Consider the following 22265-nt stretch of genomic DNA (forward strand, 5'->3'; position numbering starts at 1 on the left):
GGGAACTCCTCTCTTATTTGTGCAAGTGTTGCACGTCAAGGTGGGGCGGGGGTGTTCTTTGCTTCTGCCAGCTGCATTTTGAAGATTTCCTGTTGTTGCAGAGAAGAGCTTTTAATTTTCGTAGCTCTGCTGCCGTAAAGCTTCTGAGTGGTTTCTAGAGGTTTTATGTTATTTGTGTTATTTTAGGAGATCAAATTTTCCTGGAACTTTTGACATAAAAAGTTCAAAACAATACGTAAACATAACGTAGGTTTCATTACCAGAAAGTTATCTTATGTCCAAAACAACCATTTACTGAAATGATGCAGGGAAAATGGTTAGTTACAAAATTTGCGACTTTTTAATGTCAGATTATTCAAAAACATGAGAAGTAGTAGATCTTATTCCAGTAAGTATATAACCAACAATAACAAAGGAAAGTTTTTCTGAAGTGGCCATTAAACATTTTACTGATTAATTTTGTCCAGAAATGAAGATTCTGTCATCATTTACTTACACTCTTGTTGTTCCAAAACTGTATGACTTTCTTTCTTCTGAGGAACACAAAAGAAGGTAGTTGTAGTTTGAAAAAATATTTTTTGGTCCATGCAATAAACATCAAAGGGATCCAATGTTGTTTGGACCCCAATGACTTTCATTTAATCTTCTTATGTTCCGCAGAAGAAAGAAAGTCATACACGTTTGAAATGACACTGATAACAGTAAATGATAACAGAATTAAAATTTTTGGGTCAACTGTATTTTTAACTATGTTTCAAAATTAGTTTTATGTTACAGTGTGTTCTGGCTTTGCAAAGAGGTTGATCTTGAATAAAGTTTTTTTGCAGTGCAAAAAAAAAAGAAAATTATATATATATATATATATATATATATATATATATATATATATATATATATATATATACAAAAATACTAAACAAGAATATATATATATATATATATATATATATATATATATATATATATATTCTTGTTTAGTATTTTTGTCTTGTTTTCTTGTGTTATTTTTGGCTTAAAACAAGGAAAAATATCTGCCAATGGGGAAAGAAAAATAATCTTGTTTTCCCTTTAAATTTAGATTATTTTGCTTACCCCATTGGTAGAAGATTTTTCTTGTTTTAAACAAAAAAATTATAAAAATTGATAAATATTTCAGGAAACAAGACTTAATATCTTAATATCTTAGTCTTTTCTTTTCTCAAGTAAATTTATCTTGATTCAAGAATGTTAAGTTATTTTTAATGGAAAACAAGACAAAAATACTAAGTAAGAAAACCAATTCTGCAGTGTACAAACTAGAGAGAATCCAGCAGAAAACCCATAGCCCATGTGTAAAACTTGTAAAAAATAGTTTTACCAGTTTACCAATCTCATTTTACATTCAAAGATGAAGTTTACTTTGAGACTTTATAGGCACATTAGCAAAAAACAGCCTGTTTTATCCTAAGGCTCATGCAGTATTACATAATTACAGTTTTTAATGCAATAAAACCTTGGTAAACATTAGCATTGTCCCTCAAGAGAAATAATAAGATCAAAACTCTTTGCCGTGATCCCTTTAAGGCCTGGTGCATTTTTAAAACCAAATGGCGATGTTATAAACCAACAAAAATAATTTACATCCAACGCCTTTTAATCACCAGGCATGTAGAGCAGCAGAAGACACAGTGGAGCAGCTCTTTGATGAAGATCCTGCAGGGGGATTCCGACGCAGTGTCGCGCAGAACCCATTTGTGCTAATTAGCATGAGAGCTGGTGTGGAGGATTTGCTTGGCTGCTTTTCATTTCGAGTTGACAGCTGTGACCGTGCTGTGATATAAGCCTGAGAGCCAGTCGGGTGTGATACCCGAGCACTTCTGCATTACAGCCGTCGTCTGCCAATCATTGTAGAGCGAAATCCCACTTGGCACTGAACAACTACCTGGCATGAGAAGATTAGCTACCTGAACAAGCCAACTTGGAGAGAGTTTGAAATGAGAAAGCTGGGCACAGTGAATAGCATGACAAAGGTGCAGTGTTACATATAATGAATGACAGAACAACAAGGGTGAAAAAAGATATAGCTGCCCCATACCGCAGGTCAAAGGAGTGTGGGACGTAGGCTTGATAATGTCAGTCAAATGCATAGGGGCTTATCAGTGAAGCAGATCTCCTGAATACTTTATAATGCGCTATTCATCGCATGTCATACAACTCAGTGAGCTGGAAGCCATCACAACTAGCATACCAAACCTGACTCTTGCCCCTCGTCTTGTGTCAGTGTTTGTGTGCCAGTGGCGCTGGAAAAAGTCAGTTGGGATTTTTCACTACGGAACATGGAATCATGGCTGATATCGGCGCACACATAGCACACTGAAAAAAGGAATTCATGTGTAAAGAATCCTTTAAATAAGTAAAACTAGGTTTAAGGTTCAACCAGAACAGTACGTTGGTCTCACATCCAAGTCATGGTGGAGTTTGGTGGGCTTTTCCGAAGAACGAACTGAGATGACGTAATTTCTTACAAAAAAATCAATGCAAGTTCGTTTAGAGCAGGGGTGTCAAATTCAGTTTCTGGAGGGCCACTGGGTAGCTACAGACCTAATTAAACACACCTAAACCAAAGTAATCAAGGTCTTCAGACTAAAGGTCATTGCACACTGAGTCTCAAATTTTCGTCCGAAATTTTCACACGTTGAAAAATAAATACGACCTTGTGTTGTGTCAATCATGTTTACAGACTGCCTCCGAAACTTTCGTCCGTCATAAAAAAAATTCATCAGGTCATGATGACCAGATCAGGTTCGATGTTCTGCATTTTCGCATCTGTAACAAGAAACGTAATAAAAAACGCATACGACTCAGTGTGCAATGGCCTTTACTAGAAACTTCTAGGCAAGGGACCTGGTTGGAGCTAAACTCTGCAGGAGAGTGGCCCTCCAGGACCAGAGTTTGAGAACAGGGATCTCCAACCCTGCTCCTGGAGAGTTACCATCTTCTAGACTTCAATTCAAACACTGCTGCAAAACACCTGCCTGTAATTATCAAGTACCTGTGAACACCTTGTTTATCTGGTTCAAGTAATTTGATTGGGGTTGGAGCTGAATTCCTCAGGATGGCAGCTCTCCAGAAGCAGGGTTGGAGACCCCTTTTTTAGAGGTTGTTTCTGGAGTTCAAACAGCTTGATAAAGCAGACTTTACAGAAAAGTTCACTGTGGCTAGAAAACACTTTTAAACTACCACTGGTCCATGGTGATTATGTAATAGGTAGGAAAAAGGTTATATGTATGCGTATTTGCATCACTTTGACCGTTCTCTGTAGATCCCATCTTCTCACACGCCACGATTGGTCAATTATATACAATTCCTGCAAGTTATTGGTCAAGCTACTATTTGATCACCACCTTCAGCAAGTATAATAAAGACAAAACCTGGATATTTTCGGCAATATAGAAATCCTGGCCAGGACGTGTCCGGGAATCAAAGAACGAATGAGTGTGATGTAAATTCAAACAAACTTATGTCATAACTGAAGTTTGTTTGCCATTAATTTTGGTAGTTTGAAACAGCTTGCAAACTTTCCGGAAAACCTTGCTTCGGCTGATAAACACCTTTTAACCTTTGGGCCATGGTGGTTACGTTATAGGTAACGTGTAATAGGTTTGGCTCTGTAGCTCCCACATACTTGGTTCATTGGTTCATTCTGTTTCATTGAAGTCAGATACAAGTAAATTTACATTTACACGTAGTCATTTGGCAGACGCTTTTATCCAAAGCGACTTACAATTGGGGAATACAAAAAGCGATTCATCTTGAAGAGGCAATCAGACAGAGGAAGTGCTCGTAACACCAAGTCTCAGTCATTGTTCAAATAAGTACAAGCTAGTAAGGGAGGGTGATAAAGATAGAGGGAAAGAGTACGTTTTTTTTTTTTTTGAGTTTAGGATGAAGTCAAGTACTGCTGAAAGAGATGAGTTTTCAGTTGTTGCTTGAAGATTGACAGGGATCCAGCATTCCCGATAGGGGTGGGAAGATTATTCCACCAGCCAGAAGTAAATATGTGGACAAACTGGAAAGCTGTTTTACAGTAGAAATTGAAGTTGTAATTCTAATTGAAAGTGACTTATTTCATGTTTAATATTCTAAAGCCGCTTGTTTTAAGGAAATCTGTTGTATGAAGTGCTATATAAATAAAGGTGATGTGACTTGACAGGAGCACCAAATTGAGTATATGGGGTTTTAAAGAAAGATCATGCTGATGTTGTGATACGAGCATGGAAAGCCATTTATAGTGCAACAGCTCGGAGTGTGAGAACAGAAAACCCAGACACGACATCAGAGAGACGACAGGAAGAGACAAACTGAGACAAAAGGAAAGAGAAAGAATATAGAGAATTACTACACTCCATACCCAAAACAACACCTTTCCACCCAGTTCCTGTTTTTCCCACCGCCTAAGGATTCCCATGTGTTCCTTTCAGAGCACATGTGGCTAACCTCCACCTCATCCAAAGGAAGAGACGGACCCTGGTCCGTGGCCTTCCGCTCTAAATACTCCCTCCCTCTCCCTGAAGCTTCCACAAGAAAGTCAACAACCCTCCATCTTGTCTATTTCCAGAGGCTTGAGCTGCTGCCAAAGATTATAGTCCACACCCGGCCTGCTACCACAACTTCTAACCAACCTCTAAACATGCTTGACAGCAGCAGGCGGCCTTGGGCGAAAACAGTCACACAGTGGTTTGAGGCGCTTGCTAAACTGGGCAAAGTCTGTTCAGAATCTGTCTGCAATTAATGAAACTGCTTTAGTGGCTTATGAGTCAAACAGCTATTTCTCTTCTGCAATAGTATAAAACTGTTATCTATTACTCGGTCTCAGATTGTTCAATGACCGCCTTATGCATATTTTATACAAACATGACAAGCTCTGATCTGATTGGATGAAAGTATGGGGCTGCGCCAATAAGCACTTTTGACAAAGAACTATTACTGGATTTTTATGTTTGCAAGGTTAATGGAGTTAAAAATAATGTCAGTTTACATCACATGGAATTTATACACATCACTGGTAGTTGGGAGCTCTGGAATGGAGAATGGACTTAACATTTAAATGAAAAAGGACCAAAATGACAGCAATACAATCAAATGTCCTGACAAATAATCATACAAATGGAAAACAGCATGTTAAGTGAATTGAAGAGGTTTGCCCATGTTATATAAACAAATAACACTAATTTGAAAACCATGTCTGAGGGGTAACATTTCTGCAAATTTATATTTCTATATCAAACAACATTTTCAATGTCACATAATAAATGAAGTATGCACTTTGCTGGTCTAAAATAAGACACTCAAATATGAGTCATACAATTGCCTGTATATTAAAACTAGCTACAACAAGCACTTGCTACTTACTACTTTGTATAAACCCAGCGCTCATTTTATCTGTCAATTAAACTGAGTGCAAAAAAAGTTTTTCCTGACATTTTACAGTAAATGGACCGTAGAGCAAACTGTCGACCACAAATTGCTCGGCTACATATGTATCCTCAATTGTTCCTATGCATGTTTGCACAGTGGCACAAACAATAGACGGTGGTGCAATCATATCTGCCATTCCCTGGGCTTTGCTTGGAGACAGTGCAGTGTTTCTAAGGGTGCTTTGTGTTGACTTGGATCATGTTTCTCGCATGGTCTCAGGCGGCTGCGCCCATTATGACTCTGATGAATTATGGAAACCATTGCCCCCTTCTCTTCTCTTCTCTTCTCTTCTCTTCTCTTCTCTTCTCTTCTCTTCTCTTCTCTTCTCTTCTCTTCTCTTCTCTTCTCTTCTCTTCTCTTCTCTTCTCGACAACACAGTGGCAGTCTACACAAACACCTTTCACAACATCCGTCAGGACTTTAACCCTATCTTGTCTCATCAGACATGAGTACGCTGACATAAAAAACCCACATGCTATAAATAGCTATTGCCCTGCTTTACATGTAATATTGGAAATCTCTTGTCTGACTGAAAGCAATAAAGATGAGTGACATTTATATGCACTTCCAAGTGTGACATGTATTTTCCCTCCTCGTGTTACATATCAAGTGCCAATAAAGGGTGATCCCCAGTGCGCTCCAGGGATTTGAACTGAACTTGGCAACAGCTTCTCTAATAAAAATGTAGTATCAAATAAACTGCACAGCTGATACGACCAGCTTTTTTTCAGTAGCTCAGACAGTAAAGCATATATTTAAGCTGTAATGATAATTAATAATAAAAAACTGTATATACATTTTATGTACTGTATATAATTTAGATATGTAGATATTTTTATGCAAAATGATTTGATTGTCAATGTTTTGCATCTTGTCTCTCATAATATCTCGTCTCTGTTGAGAAAATGCACATGCTGGAACACTTGAAAAGTTCCAGTCATGAAAGTTGCAACACATGAACACATGAAAGTTCCAGTCTTTTGACACTAATAATAATACATAAACTAGTAATAATAATCTGTCTGTCTAACAATATGGAGAATGTGAACACAGTTTGGCCACAGCAGTTTTAGAATGAATGGTTGCAACACCATGACCCACTTCAGTCTGTTATTATTCCCACACGTCAAGGCCTCGTTCTTACCGAACAAACTCCTTAATAATGGAACAAGAAGTCACTTTTTCCTCAGATTGTCCTTTGTGTGCTATCCAAACATCAACTAATTGTAATGGAAATGCCCATTGCTCCAATTCAGATCTCTAAGACCTGCTATATAGTGTTTAGTACGCTGGCCAAGACGCACTGCAAATAAAGAAAACATCTTCCTCAATTTGACAACACACACGCTGCAAATGTTCACAACACAACCAAACAAAGAAATGCGCTGCAAATAGAAAAAAAACACCTGCAAATTAAAAAAACAACTTTCGTCAATTTGACAACACACACGCTGCAAATGCTCACAACACAACCAAAAAAAAGTAACGCACTGCAAATAAAATGTATTTGGTTGTATTGTGAGCATTTGCAGCGTGTGTGTCGTCAAATTGACGAGTTGTTTTTTTAATCGTTTAATCGTTTCTTTATTTGGTTGTGTTGTGAGCATTTGCACCACCTGCTGTCAAACCGATAAAGATGTTTTCTTGATTTGCTTGTGCTTTGTCTATTTACATGTGTTTTCTGAAGTTGCAGCGCGTTGAGCTCTCTCGGCCACCGTAGTTTAGAGACAGTGTGAAACCAGCGAGACTCAGAGAGACTCATATCATGGCAACATAGGATTAGACTATTTTGGTCTTTTATGCTTTTGTGTTAAGAATGATTCACACTAGCCATAAAAAAGATGGTTTTATTCTAGAACCCATCTCATATTTACATTGTAGCCTACATTTCAAAATATATAAAGTGCAAGAAAAGCTTTATGAACCCTATATATCCTGGCATATGAAATATTAGAATTTATATATAGAATTTACAACAAGACTGTATCTATTTGATCAAAATGCAGAAAAAAAGTGAAATATCATTGCAGTTTAAAATTAAAAAGTTATCTTTATTTTGATATACTTTAAAATATAATTTATTCCAAATATGTTATATTCAGTTTATTTAATATATATATATACTAAAACACACACTGACCTCCAAAAGTATATCCTTATAATTGTTTTGTGCAAATACATTAAAGTAACTTGACATTATCATTGAAGACCAGCAATAAAACATAATAATGGCAATATATACATGTCAAAGTCAGACATGCCCCTTTGCCAGCTGTGATGCCTGGTTACTGGTTTAAACTTGGCCCATGTTTATAAAAGAGTTTTGGGTCAGCACACCTTAATACTGTAGCTTCAGCAATTGATTGCCAATTCAAAGTCAACGTTTGAATAAACTGACAGATTATGCAGAGCTGTAATAGCTGCTAATGGTGAAGTTTTTTCTATGTATAAACTGTTTATCTAATACAATATGTTTTCGTAGTTTGTGTTGTCCCTTATCAGTGCAAAATTATCACAAATTAAAAAGGATTCATGCCAATATTGTCCAAAACCCCACTTTTCTAGGCCGTTTCCAAACTTTTGCAGGGCAGTGTGTGTTATACATATACGCCGAACATATATAAAAAAATAATATATCTTTTATGTATGTATATGTATATGTATGTATGTATAGATAATCAAGTAAACCTAAGTTGCTTCAGTCCAGATTTTTTTTATTTGTTTTACGTAGATTATTACTAATAATATAAAAAGTTATTCTTGCATTAATTTTATTAAAATCAGTAAACACTGCACAGCAAAATATACTGTCCATCTCTGAGGCCGTGACCCCAATGTTGAGTCCCTCTACATTACAGAAGGTGAAAGAAAAGGTGTGGCTGTGTAAAAAAACTACATGGCCGCCAAACTGTGTGACAGCATGAGAATCTGACTCCAAAATAGCAACAGAGAACAGCGAAACATGAACTAATAGATGCAAGTTCCGCTTTTCATCATCACCACCATTTCCTTTCGATATATCTAGAGTTTACAGTACACACAGACAGTTTAAGTGGCTTTTCATGCCCAGCACTGCTGCTTTATTTGAAAATGAGTTCATGTGGCCCTAAAAACAGCACTGAAGTCAAATGTGAAACCTGCATGTATAAAGCTCTTTGAGGCACTACAGTCAATAAAGTGAGATGTGCTCCTTTGACGGTGCGGTTTAAATGTATCTAGAGGACGTAGATAAATGTACTTTGAACATGCAGCTTCAAATGCCACAAGCAGATTAAACGGAAGATATTAAATCTGTTATGAGATGTTCAAACGCAAACTTATTTTCAATAGTATCTTTCAGTCTATCAGTGAACAAAAACAAAGCTCTTTCCAAACACAAGGCCTGAATATGCTATTACACAGACGTCACTGATCAGTTGTAACATAGACTCAACCACCGAGTCATGCCAGAAGCTGTGAGTGCTTATATGACCTTCTCAGATGGCAAAATAATTGCTAAAGATACTATTTGCATGGTAATTATCACTACAGCCGAACAATATAAAGCAAATAAACAAGCAAGGTAGATGACGTCATAATTACTGACCCAGATTTTGTGATATTCTGAGCTGGATCTACAGTAGGTGACATTTGGGTGAAAGCCATGGCGGATCAGGAGACTCAGGAGGCCAGGGCGGATCTGGGGACTCGGGAGGCCATGGCGAGTCCAGGGATTCCGGGAGCCATGGCGGATCAGGAGCCTCGGGAGGCCAGGGCGGGTCCGGGGATTCCGGGAGCCATGGCGGATCAGGAGCCTCGGGAGGCCAGGGCGGGTCCGGGGATTCCGGGAGCCATGGCGGATCAGTATCTATTTGATCAATGGACTCGGGAGGCCATGGCGGATCAGGGGACTCCGTGGCCTTGGCCTTTGGCCCGGCCACACAGGCAGTGACTATATGCCCCCCCCAAAAAAAATATTTTCTTGGGGAAGTTCCCCTCTGGGAGCAGTTCAGGAGGAGAAGGCTATGGTGGGCGCTCTGGAAACGCGGACTCTTGGGGGCGCTCTGGAAGCGCGGACTCTTGGAGGTGCTCTGGAAGCACGGACTCTTGGGGGCGCTCTGGAAGCGCGGACTCTTGGAGGTGCTCTGGAAGCGCAGAGCTGGACGGAACCAGCGGAGACGACGGAGAGCTGGACGGGACCAGCGGAGACGAAGGAGAGGGATATATATATGTGTATATATGTATGTGAGGAGAGGGATATATATATATATGTGACGAAGGATATATATATATATATATATATATATATATATATATATATGTGTGTGTGTGTGTAATATATGTATGTACATACATACATGTGTGTGTGTGTGTATATATATATATATATACATACATATACACACACACACATACATATGTGTGTGTATGTACATATTTCAATAAGTACTCTATTTAGAAATACACTATAGTGTTGGCTAGTTCTTTTTCACAAGGGTATGTATGAAGCAAAAGGAGATTGTGTAAAGTGGCAGACCGGATTGAATGAATATTAGGAACAATGCCCGATTGTTTGCAACATACTGGTTTTGTTTCCAATCAGTACAGTTTATACACTTACCATTTCACAAAGATAACCCTCTCAAAACCAGTTCTTTCATAAGCATTTCATTGTGACGTTATAAAGTTAAATGAATGACAGACACTGGACTGTGGCTTAATGTTTATAGGAATTGGAGGTCAGGCATGGAAATGTTTTAACAATGTTGCAAACATCACTCGGAAAAGACATAGTAAAAAGGCTTCTCTTTAAAACAACAATAAAAATTCTTTGAAATAACAATAAAAATAACGCAATACAACGTAATAATGTTTGAGACAACACCCTTGGCAGCAACTTCTTAAGCCTTCCACCGTCATCACCTTTGAAATAGTCGTATGTTACAAGCTAAAATAAAAACTTCCCAGGGATTTTGGCAGATATTGATGTTAAATGAAACGGTGCCATGGCAATTGTGGCGTAAATACGTCAACACGCTACACTCATTAGTAGCCAACAACTGCTTGGCTCAGTGTGGCAATTTCACCAGCCATTGTGTTTGTGCGTGATGGAACAAATGCTTTTAGCTAGTTGGGTTATTTTTAGGTTGTGTGATGTCATAGGACACTGCAAGCTGAGAAACATATCAGAAATGGCAAGGTTTTTTTTGCGTGACAACTTGAGTGACAAGAGTGAATGAGAATTCCCCGTCGCACGAGATGACGCAACGGGTGATGTCAGCAGCTGATTCACAACAACAAACACAACGCTGAGGTCAGTCGGAGCATAATAGGAAAAAAGATTCTATTCTACTGAGCCTGGCTCTTCTAGGTTAACTCTTTTCTTGTATTCCTCCACCCTGTTCCACTTGTGCAACGGATAGTCCCCTATTGCATATACTAAAACACAACAAACTAAAGGAGTTCTTTGCTATGCAAATCTGAACCACTATCAAGGTAGTGCCTTGTGAAAAGGAAGTGTTACTTAACTGTATTGAATGTGCTCTTGTAGTGTACTTCAAAACTTAAAAGTATAATTAAAACAAACAAACATACTGTGTTTGCATATGATATAATATTAATCAAATTAAACAGCTGCATAGAATACACTTTCAGGATTTAACTGGACTATACACTTAAAAACTGCATTTTGTAATAATATCAAATTAAAGGTTTTACTTTAAAATATATTTCAAATTGTGTTCAATAGACTTGTGTCATGCTTTAAAGTACACTTATTTAGACTATCAAACTTAAGCATGTTGATTATAAATTTAACTGTAATGTAATAGAACACTATATCAAGTTAATAGAAATATACCAAATTGCACCTTCATCATTACAAATGTGTAATTATTTTTTTAATACATTGCAAATTTTAATGAAAAAGACATTAAAGTATATTTTATTTTACCATAATGCTTGTCAGTACATTCGACAGTATGCTTTAACCATATTTCAAAGACAATATAAGTAATTATGAAATCATATATAAATATATAGCCTACTTAAGTGGCCCAAAATTGCTTTAACTATTTAATATAAATTAAAAATGTAATATAAATTAAACTATAATACATAATTCATTTACATGTAATTGCAAGTAACATGCAAGGAAACATTACATAAATTTTGCACTTAAGTATATTATTTTAAAATATATTATATACATAAGCACTTGTCAGTCCTGTGTCTTGTTTCCCCTTCCTCTCGTGCCCATATTTGGTTAGTTCCTGTTCCTGTCCTCGTTTGCTCTCATTAGTTCATTTGTCCCCAGCCCTGTGTTTAATTACTCCTCACCTGTTTTTGTTCTTCCTCGTTTGATTTCCCTGTGTTCATAAGCCCTGTGTTTCCCTGCCTCTGTGTCCGGTCTGATCGTCTTCATCCGTGTCTCCTGTGATCCCTGAGTTCTAAATAAAATTCTAAGTGTAAGAAGTTCCTCGTCTCCGCATTTCCCTGTTCCGGGACAGAGTGTGACAGAAGACCGGACCAAACCCAAAGTAAGCGGCACTTCACCTCCCTCGTTTTGTTTTCCGTTTTTTGAGAAGTTTTTGTTTTTCTTGTTTTTTCCCCCTCCGCGGTGATGGAGTTCACCGCCCGCCTCCTCGTCCTTATCCAACGCGATCTCCCCTTCGTGGAGTATGCCGGGGAGTTCTGTGGGCTCGCCAAGGTGACGGAGCTGCACGACGTGACCATCCTCCACCTGTTTCGGCTCAGGGCCTGTTACCACCACCCTATGGACCTCCCAGAGACCACAGGATTGTGTTGGAGAGAAGGGATCTACCGGTGTCTGGGAAGCATCTGGGCCCGAGCCAGAACCAGCCAGCCGCCATCCGCGGCTCTCCTATGCCCGCCGCCGTCTGCGGCTTTCCCATGCCAGCCGCCGCCCGTGGCTCTCCCGAACCCGCCGCCGTTCGCGGCTCCCTCAAGCCCATCAGCGGAAAGGATGGAAAGCTCGCCTGCAGAGAATATGGCAAGCCCGCCTGCAGAGAATATGGCAAGCCCGCCTGCAGAGAATATGGCAAGCCCGCCTGCAGAGAATATGGCAAGCCCGCCAGAGAAGGACAAGTGTCCTCCAGTGCCGGCTCCTCGCAAGTGCCCTCCAGTGCCGGGAGAGAGTGTGACAGCACTCTTTTTATACAAAGTGTGCAGCTTCTTTTCTTTTTTACAAGGTGAGCTACAAGTACATTGTCTCATAAGGAAGCAAAAGCAATTAAAGATACCATAAATCAAGGTTTTGTGGCTTTTAGTTCAGCTATAAGCCTATTTAGCATTATTAGCAATTAGTTAGCTATATGCTAACTAAAAAACATGACAAAACAAACTTATAGGAAATTTATGCAAAACATAGAACTTACACATGTAAAAATTAGACTACTTGTCTGATCAAATGCTCTCTGGAATGTAAAATAATTCTTTCAAATCTCTCGAAACTGCAAAGGACTAGCAATAGCATGTAGTATATGATGTTTTTGAGAAGCTGTAAGCTAAAGGCTATTAGCGCGAAATAAAAAGATCCCTTCAATAAGTGCCACCCCAACTTATTTTAGCAGGAAATACGACAAGACAGGAGAAAATTGTGTTCGTCAAAACCATTGCATTGAATCTTCATTCTTATAAACTTACGAGAAGAGAAAAGGGCAAGACTGTGAAATTATGTGATGTTTATGTAGACTATAAGGGTTAAGAGCCTGTCTTCCTGTTTGTGATCTCACAAGTTCAAGAGGGCAAGGAAGGAAAGTCTGTGGAGGTACTAAGTCAACTATTTTCTTTGTATAATGTTCTTGCGTCAGCCCCATGCAATCATGTTGTATATGTGGTGTAAGACGACTTTCCCTTTAGTCACGAGTTGATAACACAGGTATAATAACAAAGGTTAACATCTGTGTCATGGAAAAGGGTGTAAAAGCCAAATTTACATTCCACACATGGCTAGAGCCCTTATGTAGAGCACGACAGCCTGCAGGACAAATACCAATGATACTTCCATACTAACAGCGCCGTCACATTTCTGCTGTAGCATTCCAAAATCATTGATATAGGCCTAGTATCAAGTAAGTACCTTCTTAAATTTGATTGTGTATTAACATTTTTTTAATAATTAATACAAAATAGTTTAAATAAAAATGTTGCATGTACAGTATCACTCACATGAGCACCACAACTAAAATAAACCAGACTGTTTATGTAGACCAAATTTAACTCTATATTCTAGGTTAAATGAAATTATAACAATAGCATCTGTGGCATGCTGTCAGTCACCACGGATATTATTTTGACTTGTCTCGATTTATAAAAACCAACAAAACCCGTGTTGACACATAAAGCATTTACTATGGACGTCTAAGTGGGAGTTGGAAAACTATTAAAAATACACCATTACTGTATAGTTTATACATGCTAAATTTAGCGTGATAGATTTGCTTACAAACCCAGGTCACAGAGTTATGTCAAAAATGATCTCATGGCTATTAAAACCAGTAAACCCGGTACTTTTTTTTTTTTTTCATGAAGAGACATAACTACATGTTTTAATGATTTTTATCCATGGAACAAATTCAAGTTACAGGAGATTATGCTGCGAATGCATAACCAGAAGTCGTCTAGATAAGCAAAAAGACAATTCGGACAAAATATACCACATTTTGCATTAACAAAAATATACAAGGCAGGTTTTTTTTTTTTTTGCTTTTAAACCCTTCTACACTGTATAAAAACAGATAAATATAACAGATTATTGTAGATTGTTTTACAAGAAAATACTTTTTCTGCAATTTTTCTGATATTTTCCTATACTTCAAAATTTCGCATTTAATTCAATGTGTTACTTGCCGTTTCTTTATAAATATTTGTGAAATTTACTCTCAGTTTTTGAGTGAAAACTGAAATCTATATAATTTTTTCCATGTGTAAATGGCTGATAAACTCTTTCAGTGTTACTGTTAACAAGTTTTGTTTTTGTAACCGAGGGACGAGTCAAAATTATGTTCTGTCATGAGCAACAGCATAACAAATACTGTGAGCAGAGGTTGAATATTAAGTACAGTCACCAATTTTGTTGTATTTAACATTGACAAAGTGAATTTGAAGCAAGGCATCTTTTCAAATGCACAGCAGCAACAACAAAAACAACAGCCCCTGAAAGTGGGACCAGAGCAGTCAACCTTCTGAACTCAACATTTTGGATTTAGACGCAGAAATCACACACACTGCAGTGCAGACACACACACACAGTGATTTCATTAAGCCCACAAACTTCTGTGTGCTGCCTGGGGCTGAGGCAAGGGCTTGGAAAACAAAGCAGCCTTTTTTTATTCAAGCAAACAGTAACATGAGAGGCATGGTTGGCAAGCGAAGGGGAGAAGAGGGCGGAGGGGACTCAGCCAGGGGACTAAATGGAGTTTGTGCTCCACTGTGCTGAAATGGGCTTTTGTGGCCCAGGAGTTAGTATGATGAAGCAGGTAAGCCAATAGGAATGCCACATTGATCCCCAGAGCCCCCAACAATTCAGGACCTTATTACTTTGAACAGAGAAAATAGAAATGAATAGAAATGGATATAGGGATGAGAATTTAATAGTTTTACAATTCCAATTATTAAATGATTCTATGAATGATTCTTTTGAGGGAGCTGATTCATAGACTGTTTCCAGCTAGCCTTTGTGATCGGGTCATTAAAAAGAATTGGCTCCTATTAGTGTTTCAATAAATTCATACGATTATTTTAGAACTTTTGAAGGAGTTTGTGACTGATTCAACAAAATGAATCAGTTGACGTGAAATCAAATCTGAAATACTCTTATTGTGCTTATACTATGGTACTTTAATAGCCCATGTGAAAAAGACGTGTGCTAAATTATATTGAATGTGCATGTCAAATCTTAAAAGTATTACTGTATGTATAGTTTAGTGTATCACATATAGTAAAAGTATATGTTTATGCTTTAATACTCTTTTGTCATGCGTTGACTAACATACTAAAGTACAAGTACTTGACTATAATTGTAACTTTATTGTTATTTGATTAATACTGTATATTTATATAGCCTAATATAAATGTAAATTCATAGACTGCAAATTCATCATTTCTAATGCCCAAATGAAATAACACTAAAATATATTTTAGTTTACCATAAATACCTAGTTCGTACATTCAGCAGTACTACATATTAACCATATTTCAAAGACAATAGAAGTAAATATGAAATTACATATAAAGATGTACTTAAAGGGATAGTTCACCCAAAAATGAAGATTCTTTCATTAATTACTCACCCTCATGTTGTTCCAAACGCGAAAGACATTTGTTCATCTTTCAAAACACAAATTAAGATAGTTTGATGAAATCCGAGAGCTTTCTGACCCTGCATAGACAGCAATGTAACTGACACGTTCAAGGCCCAGAAAGGTAGTAAGAACATCATTAAAATAGTCCATGCGTCATCAGTGGTTCAGCTGTAATTTTATGAAGACTGACACGAAAGAAAAGCAATTGTTGAATAAAGTCATTATGGTTGTTTTGTTTTTTTGCACACAAAAAGAATACTGGTAGCTTCATAAAATTACGGTAGTAAAAACATGGTAGTTGCGTTGCTGTCTAAGCAGGGTCAGAAAGCTCTCGGATTTCATCAGACATATCTTAATTTGTGTTCCGAAGACGAGCAAAGGTCTTATGGGACTGAAACAACATGAGGGTGAGTAATTAATGACAGAATTTAAATTTTTGGGTGTACTAATCCTTTAAAAGTGCTGTATGTGGGATTGACACCTAGTCGTTGAACTAAGTATTGCAGTCCAAATTCAAAATATTGGAAAGGGTTTTTTCACCCGGCCCCTCCTCCTCAGACTTGAGGTACACACAGGTTGCCAGATTAACAAAACCAACAGGAACGAGCACATATGACGATGAATGAAATGAAATACGCTGAGTTTTCCACCACCTGGAAACATTATACTCAGGTTTCACTTAAGTATATTATTTTCGTAATCTTTTCTTAAAAAGCATAAAATCTATTCCTTTTAAAAGTGTACTACTTTTTCACAAGGGATATGCTATGGTACTGAATGATTACACCTCAACTGAATGTTATGCCTCATTGCTTGTCCATAAAAACATGCTAATACTACAGGTTTTTATTCTTTCTTTTGTTAAAGACAATAACAAGGCGCTCAGCATTTGAAAACACACACAAATACTTGTCTGCCAGTGTGACTGGAACCAGACTTCTCTCCTCACTCTGAGATCATGTGTTTACCCACTGTGGTAACCCACCCATTTAACTTTCTGCAGCAAACCGGCTTGGAAACACACAACACAAAACCTCCGTTCTTACGCATAGCACATGCACACACCGCTCCACCTTCTCCAAATTCGCATGCACACTCCACCCACGCCTAAAGTTCACACCGTCCTACATTACAGTCAATCCAAGCGCATGCGAGTCTGACACCTCGTTCCACTTGTTTCTGCTTTTTTCATGGCGGAGTTAAGCTGCTTTGATTTGTATTACCATACAAAATCTCCATTCTTCCAAAGAAACCAATTGCAAACCATGGTTGGTCTGAAAAGAATATAATCCTGATGGGATTAATTATGTACCGATTTACTCGCAGCACGGCATTAAACAACACGTTTCAAAACCAAATGGTGTGCCAGCTGTGGAATTAAGGCCTTGCAAACAGTGTTTGTGTGTCTATGTGCTAAACTGAGTGAACATCCCGCCAGATAAACATAGTTATTAAGAATTAATGGATATGCTAAATCAAAAACAGGGCCTAAATATGTTGTTTATCAACACTACAATTTTCAAGAATATCACCTAGTACAGCCTAGTAGTAAAGCCACAACACCCTAATATGACTATTTTTGCACAGGCAAGTATCGTTCTAGTAAAATTCCAGTTACTATTTCATAAAAAATTAATGTTTGCACTGTTTTATTGCACTAAAAATCAATGTTAACTGGTATTTTGGTGGAAACTGTGGTGCTGTGGGTAAACCAAACTGCCCCGGATAACTGAAACCATCTGTGACCTCATAATTGGGAGCCCAATATGCTGAAAGAGTAATCTGGGCACACCCCCGACATAAAACAAAAGTTTGGTTTTGTTCCTATCTTGTTTGTTTTCTCTTTTTGAACTGACCAAAGAAAGCTAATATGCCCAGGCATTATAAAACTGACATTATTTGTACACACAAAAAAAAAAAAAAAAAAAAAATCACTGTGGCTGTTCCTTGGTACAACATGCTAATATCATGGTACTTTGACATACACCAATTGTAGTCAATGACTGCCATATTCATCATACACAATGGTATTTGCATAGTACACTCGAAATATGAAAGTACCTTTTTTGGTGTGGCTTAAAAGCATAAGCTGTTTTGTCAAAGTTTGCATTATACACCATAAACATATTCCACAGCCTAAACTTAGTCTGCTATAAATCATAGCACAAATAAGGGACAAGGATATTGGATTTCATAATGGCCTATATGATGGAGAAAACTCCAAAAGAAGTGTAAATGTGTATGCCAGAAAATCCTGTCTGAGTAAAGCGACCTGCCGCAGGCGCTGTACTGTACCACTGAGTAACCCATTATATTTGACACCTGCAAATGTGTTTTTGTTAGGTGCTGAATTGAAGTGTCACAGGCAAGAAAAATATATTTCACATCAAATAATCTTCACTGTAAAAAGTGAGAAGTTGACTTAACTTAAAAAAAAATTGAGGAGACCCGTTTCCTTAAAATTATTAAGTAAATAATAATTAAAAAAAAAGTGAACCTGACAATTCACTTAACTTAATTTTTTAATTATTATTTACTTGATAATTTTAAGGCAAGGGGTTTACTCATTTCTTTTAAGTTAAGTCAACTTATCACTTATAACAGGGTTGTAATTGGGGGGCATTTTCATATATTTGCCACATCATCTTTATTTTTTTTATTTCTAATTCTCATTTGTTGCATACTATCTATGGATTTACATTGTTAAAGTAATACAAAATAACAGTGTATAACATATAAAACAGTCTGTTTACATCGAACACAACATTCACTGTACACCAAATCAAAGAAGAACTTGAGCAGATTTCTTCTTATCTAAGGACCAGCGACTCTTATCTAAATCTTCAATATTAAAATGCAAAACAGCTCTAAGCTCAGCTAAGAAAATAACCCTAACAAAACACAGTCAAAGATTGCGTTTCTTGTCTTTTCTCTTTTCACTTTTGTCATTCATTTCCTGTTGTGTTTTGAATAGTCAAATGGTGGCCAGCACACAGCGGTAAATTTGCCAGGAAATACGGTCCTTCCATGCAAAGACTCTCCGTAGCCATGCAAATGAGCCGGAGTGAGATGACTATAGCATGTGGGAGTTGCACGGTGCAGAATTACCTGTGACTCCCCTGATATCAGACACTGTGTGCTTTACAGTGGCCACATTTGTAAGAAACAAGAAGTGATTTTACGCTAGCTGCTGACATTTCTTCAGGAGTGTCCTTAAAAGTTGTCTTCCCTCAAGAATGGGGATTCACAGTCTGATATCTAATGATCTAGAATGGATCTACAGCGTGGTGGAAATGAGATGTCCATCCATTACCTTGTTTTAATAACGCTGGTTACAGTCCACTGCATGAACGTTTGGTACACAGGTCAAAAATATGATTTTGTACTGTTTAACTTTCTACTGTTTAGTATAAACTGACTCACATGCTTGCTGCAAACAGTGATTTTAATTACATATTATATTTAGGAGGACTTGCCTATTTGTTCTACCCCAAACCACTGAAAACACAACCTCAAATCTGCCCTCTTTCTACTATCATCACCCCAGACCTAAAATACATGGCCAGGAGATTGATGGAGTGCTCCGCCTCCTGAGATCCAGATAAAACCACACACATTCCTCTCTAGGGGACGACATGCGACATAACCCTCAACATTTGTTTCATTTTAAGCCTATATATAGTATCACTAGACACCTATTTTGCTGCCAACCACATTCAAAACTCCTCCTAAGACCTCATGCAGAAATCTGTCTGTAGGCCAAAAAGTCTTAAACTCTTTAAAGGTGTGTTGCATGGAGATGTGCAGCGATGGAAGCAACAGCATTGTCTGTGAACCTGCAGTAAGAAAACAAACTCCAGGAGGAAGCCAAAGGGAGCGGTTCAGAGGCGGAGGACACACCATGGCCTCCTACTTTGGGAGGAAACAGGCTTCATTTCCTCCTCTTTATCCCATGGACAATGGCTTGCTTACGTGTTGGACCAGCAGGGAAAATAGGCTGGGCAAGGGACAAAAGGGACAGCCCACAGCCTGGTACTCTATAGATGTTTTAATTATGCATTACATAGATGGCAGAACAATTTTGTAGTTCTTTAGGGATTGAGGGAAAAGAAAACTTGTTCTAGAAGAGGATAAATAATACCTAGTGGGAGGAACTGAGTGATGCTGCCACATTACCGTCCAAGTGAATGGAAAAATGTGTCCATGGAACAGAGGGAGCCATTTGAATAAACAGAGAGGGAACACTGTGACTCACTCTGTCTGACGCCAAGGGGAGATGAGGGAAGGAGTCAAAATCCAAGCTCACAAATCACCCAATCCAAAGGACTTGTTGTAATCAACTGATTTGTGAGTTAATAGGAAAAACATGATGGTCAATGTTTCCCCAAGTCCAAATCACATTTATATTATTTTGTAGATTCCCTTCTGGGGCAATGTTAAAACAAGTTCTCTTCATAGCAACAGATCAAGACATCCACCTTCACATGGTTAGCAGAACTCAAGCCTGAGTGTCCACTAGTGACTGCAAAGCTCTATTGGACAAAGTATGGTATAGTGATACTGAAATGCTTCCTGGGAGAAAAAAAAAACTCTTCCTAATGAACCTTTTTAAGATGACCCTTGTCATTGCCCAGAGCATGGAAATCTGATAATCAAATCATCTCACAGTCTGACTGGCTGATAAAATCTCAGTTGTTGGGTACTAATGCAGATTTGAGGTAAGGGCAGTCACGAAATGGATGGCCTGTTTTTTTTTTGTCCCATTACTGCAGAAATGGGTTCTGGACATTCTGTGCCAGACTAAGATATTAAGTGAATCTAATTTTTACATCAAGGGCTTCACTCAGGTAAGATGGCCCACCTGGAGGGTTTGACATTTGGCAATGTAATCAGCAATGCTTGGACTTACTAATGCATTTTTTATTATTATTATTATTATTCTTATGACCTTCCATGAGCTTACATATCAGTGTGCCTTCATTGGCAATGTACACATCAGTCTGGGATTTTTCTGTGAAGAACTGCTGACACTGAGATAAGAGCTGCCATACTTTACCACAGCGTGCTCTGCATGCATCACATATTTCTATGGTCACTGTGCAAAATATTTTTGTTATGCATTTTGTCAATTGGAAGGACTGGGGAAAAATTGACATCACAAAAAGGACTCCTTTTGCTCTAATGAAATCATCAAAAAATACAATGAAGAATCTTTGAAGTCTGGGTGTATTCAAAATCACTTTAAAAGACCTGAAGGTAAGCCACTAAATTTCCAATATAAACTGCTGTAGATCCAAACATAAACTCTGCAGAACTTTATACACAACCTCTGAGATCTCAAAACTTTTTTATTTTTAGCTGTGCAAAAGTGCTAGTGCATACAGCATCAAAGCACAACGTACAGGGTGGTGCTTACCTTCTGATCCACAATTGAGCAAGAAATTTGTTTGACGTAGGCCAGGTCTGCAGTCTGGGGTAGAAGCACAGATTCTCTAGTGAGCCCAATCTGTATCATGAAGGAGACACCGGCTGGTGCCGGAGGCCCAGACGTTATTCCAGATGCCCCGCCAGGACCTGGGGCAACCCCCATGTCCACTGTAGGAAACCCTGGGATTTGAGAGTTATGGACAGAAACCGGTGTACCCTGCTGCATCACCACTGACCCAGGTGGAGATGGAGCCCCCGGGGGAAAGAAGACCTGGGACATGGGTCCCGGAGACATGAAGGGACTGACGTTGGCCATGCCGAAGAGTCAAAGACAGTCAAGAGGTAAGACTGGGTAGTGTGAGGCAGCAAACTCACCTACACACACACTAGCAGTCACTCACTCATCAATAGTGGCCGTCCTTGCTGTGTGTCCCGTGTCTACTAGAGCTTAAAAACAACTGATCCTTTACCAGGAAGTGGCTCTTCTTTCTTCTCGCCCTCCCTTTCACAGAAAGCTCCTCTATACAGCTTTCCTTCCAGAGAAGGAGCAGGTGAGAAATGCAGATAAAGTTTGGCTTTGAAACTAAACGTCCTCTCCTCCTCCTCCTCCTCCTGCTGCTTCCTGTTCCTTCACAACTCCAAAGCAGCTTTGAAGAGGAAAACGTCCAAACTTCAAGGAAACACACTGGGGACAAAAAAGAAACTGTAACAAATGAGAAAAGCAAACAAACACCTATAGCAGTAAGTCCGTCAACTCAAGATGGCCTCCAAGTACAGGAAATAAGCCGGAGAGAGCTCCTGGTTAGGCTTGCTTTGCAAGTCAGACTGTGTTTCAGTTTCTTGTCGTGTTGAGCTGTGTATGCTGTGCCTCAGTGAGAAAACTACTGAGGACACTCCCTCTTCCCCCTGCCTCCACCTCCCTACTGTCTGAACCTCGCAGAGCCCTGGAGGAAGTGCTGTGACTGGCAGATCTCTCAGCCAATCAGTAGGAGAGAGAGCAGTAAAAGAGAGGCTCTGTGAGATCATACATATCCACTTCGGTCTCCTCCCAGTTCGACATACACCTTCTTCCCTCCC

At 38.5% G+C, this 22265-nt stretch overlaps 1 protein-coding gene across 3 annotated transcripts in view; it reads right to left on the reverse strand.

The window, feature by feature from the left end:
• LOC306851588 (serine/threonine-protein kinase D2-like) overlaps positions 1–22062 on the reverse strand; it is a 41043-nt gene extending 18981 nt beyond the window's left edge. Inside the window, exon 1 of one of the 3 annotated variants that reach the window (XM_079387950.1) lies at positions 21178–22062. In XM_079387950.1, the coding sequence (XP_079244076.1) occupies positions 21178–21504 (327 nt within the window). In that variant the 5' untranslated portion in view covers positions 21505–22062. The remainder of the gene's footprint in view (positions 1–21177) is intronic. The other 2 variants (XM_079387949.1, XM_079387951.1) reach the window with 2 other exon arrangements.
• Positions 22063–22265: the final 203 nt, after the last annotated feature.

This window comes from Barbus barbus (assembly GCF_936440315.1).
Source record: "Barbus barbus genome assembly, chromosome: 31".
Taxonomy (NCBI): Eukaryota; Metazoa; Chordata; class Actinopteri; order Cypriniformes; family Cyprinidae; genus Barbus; species Barbus barbus.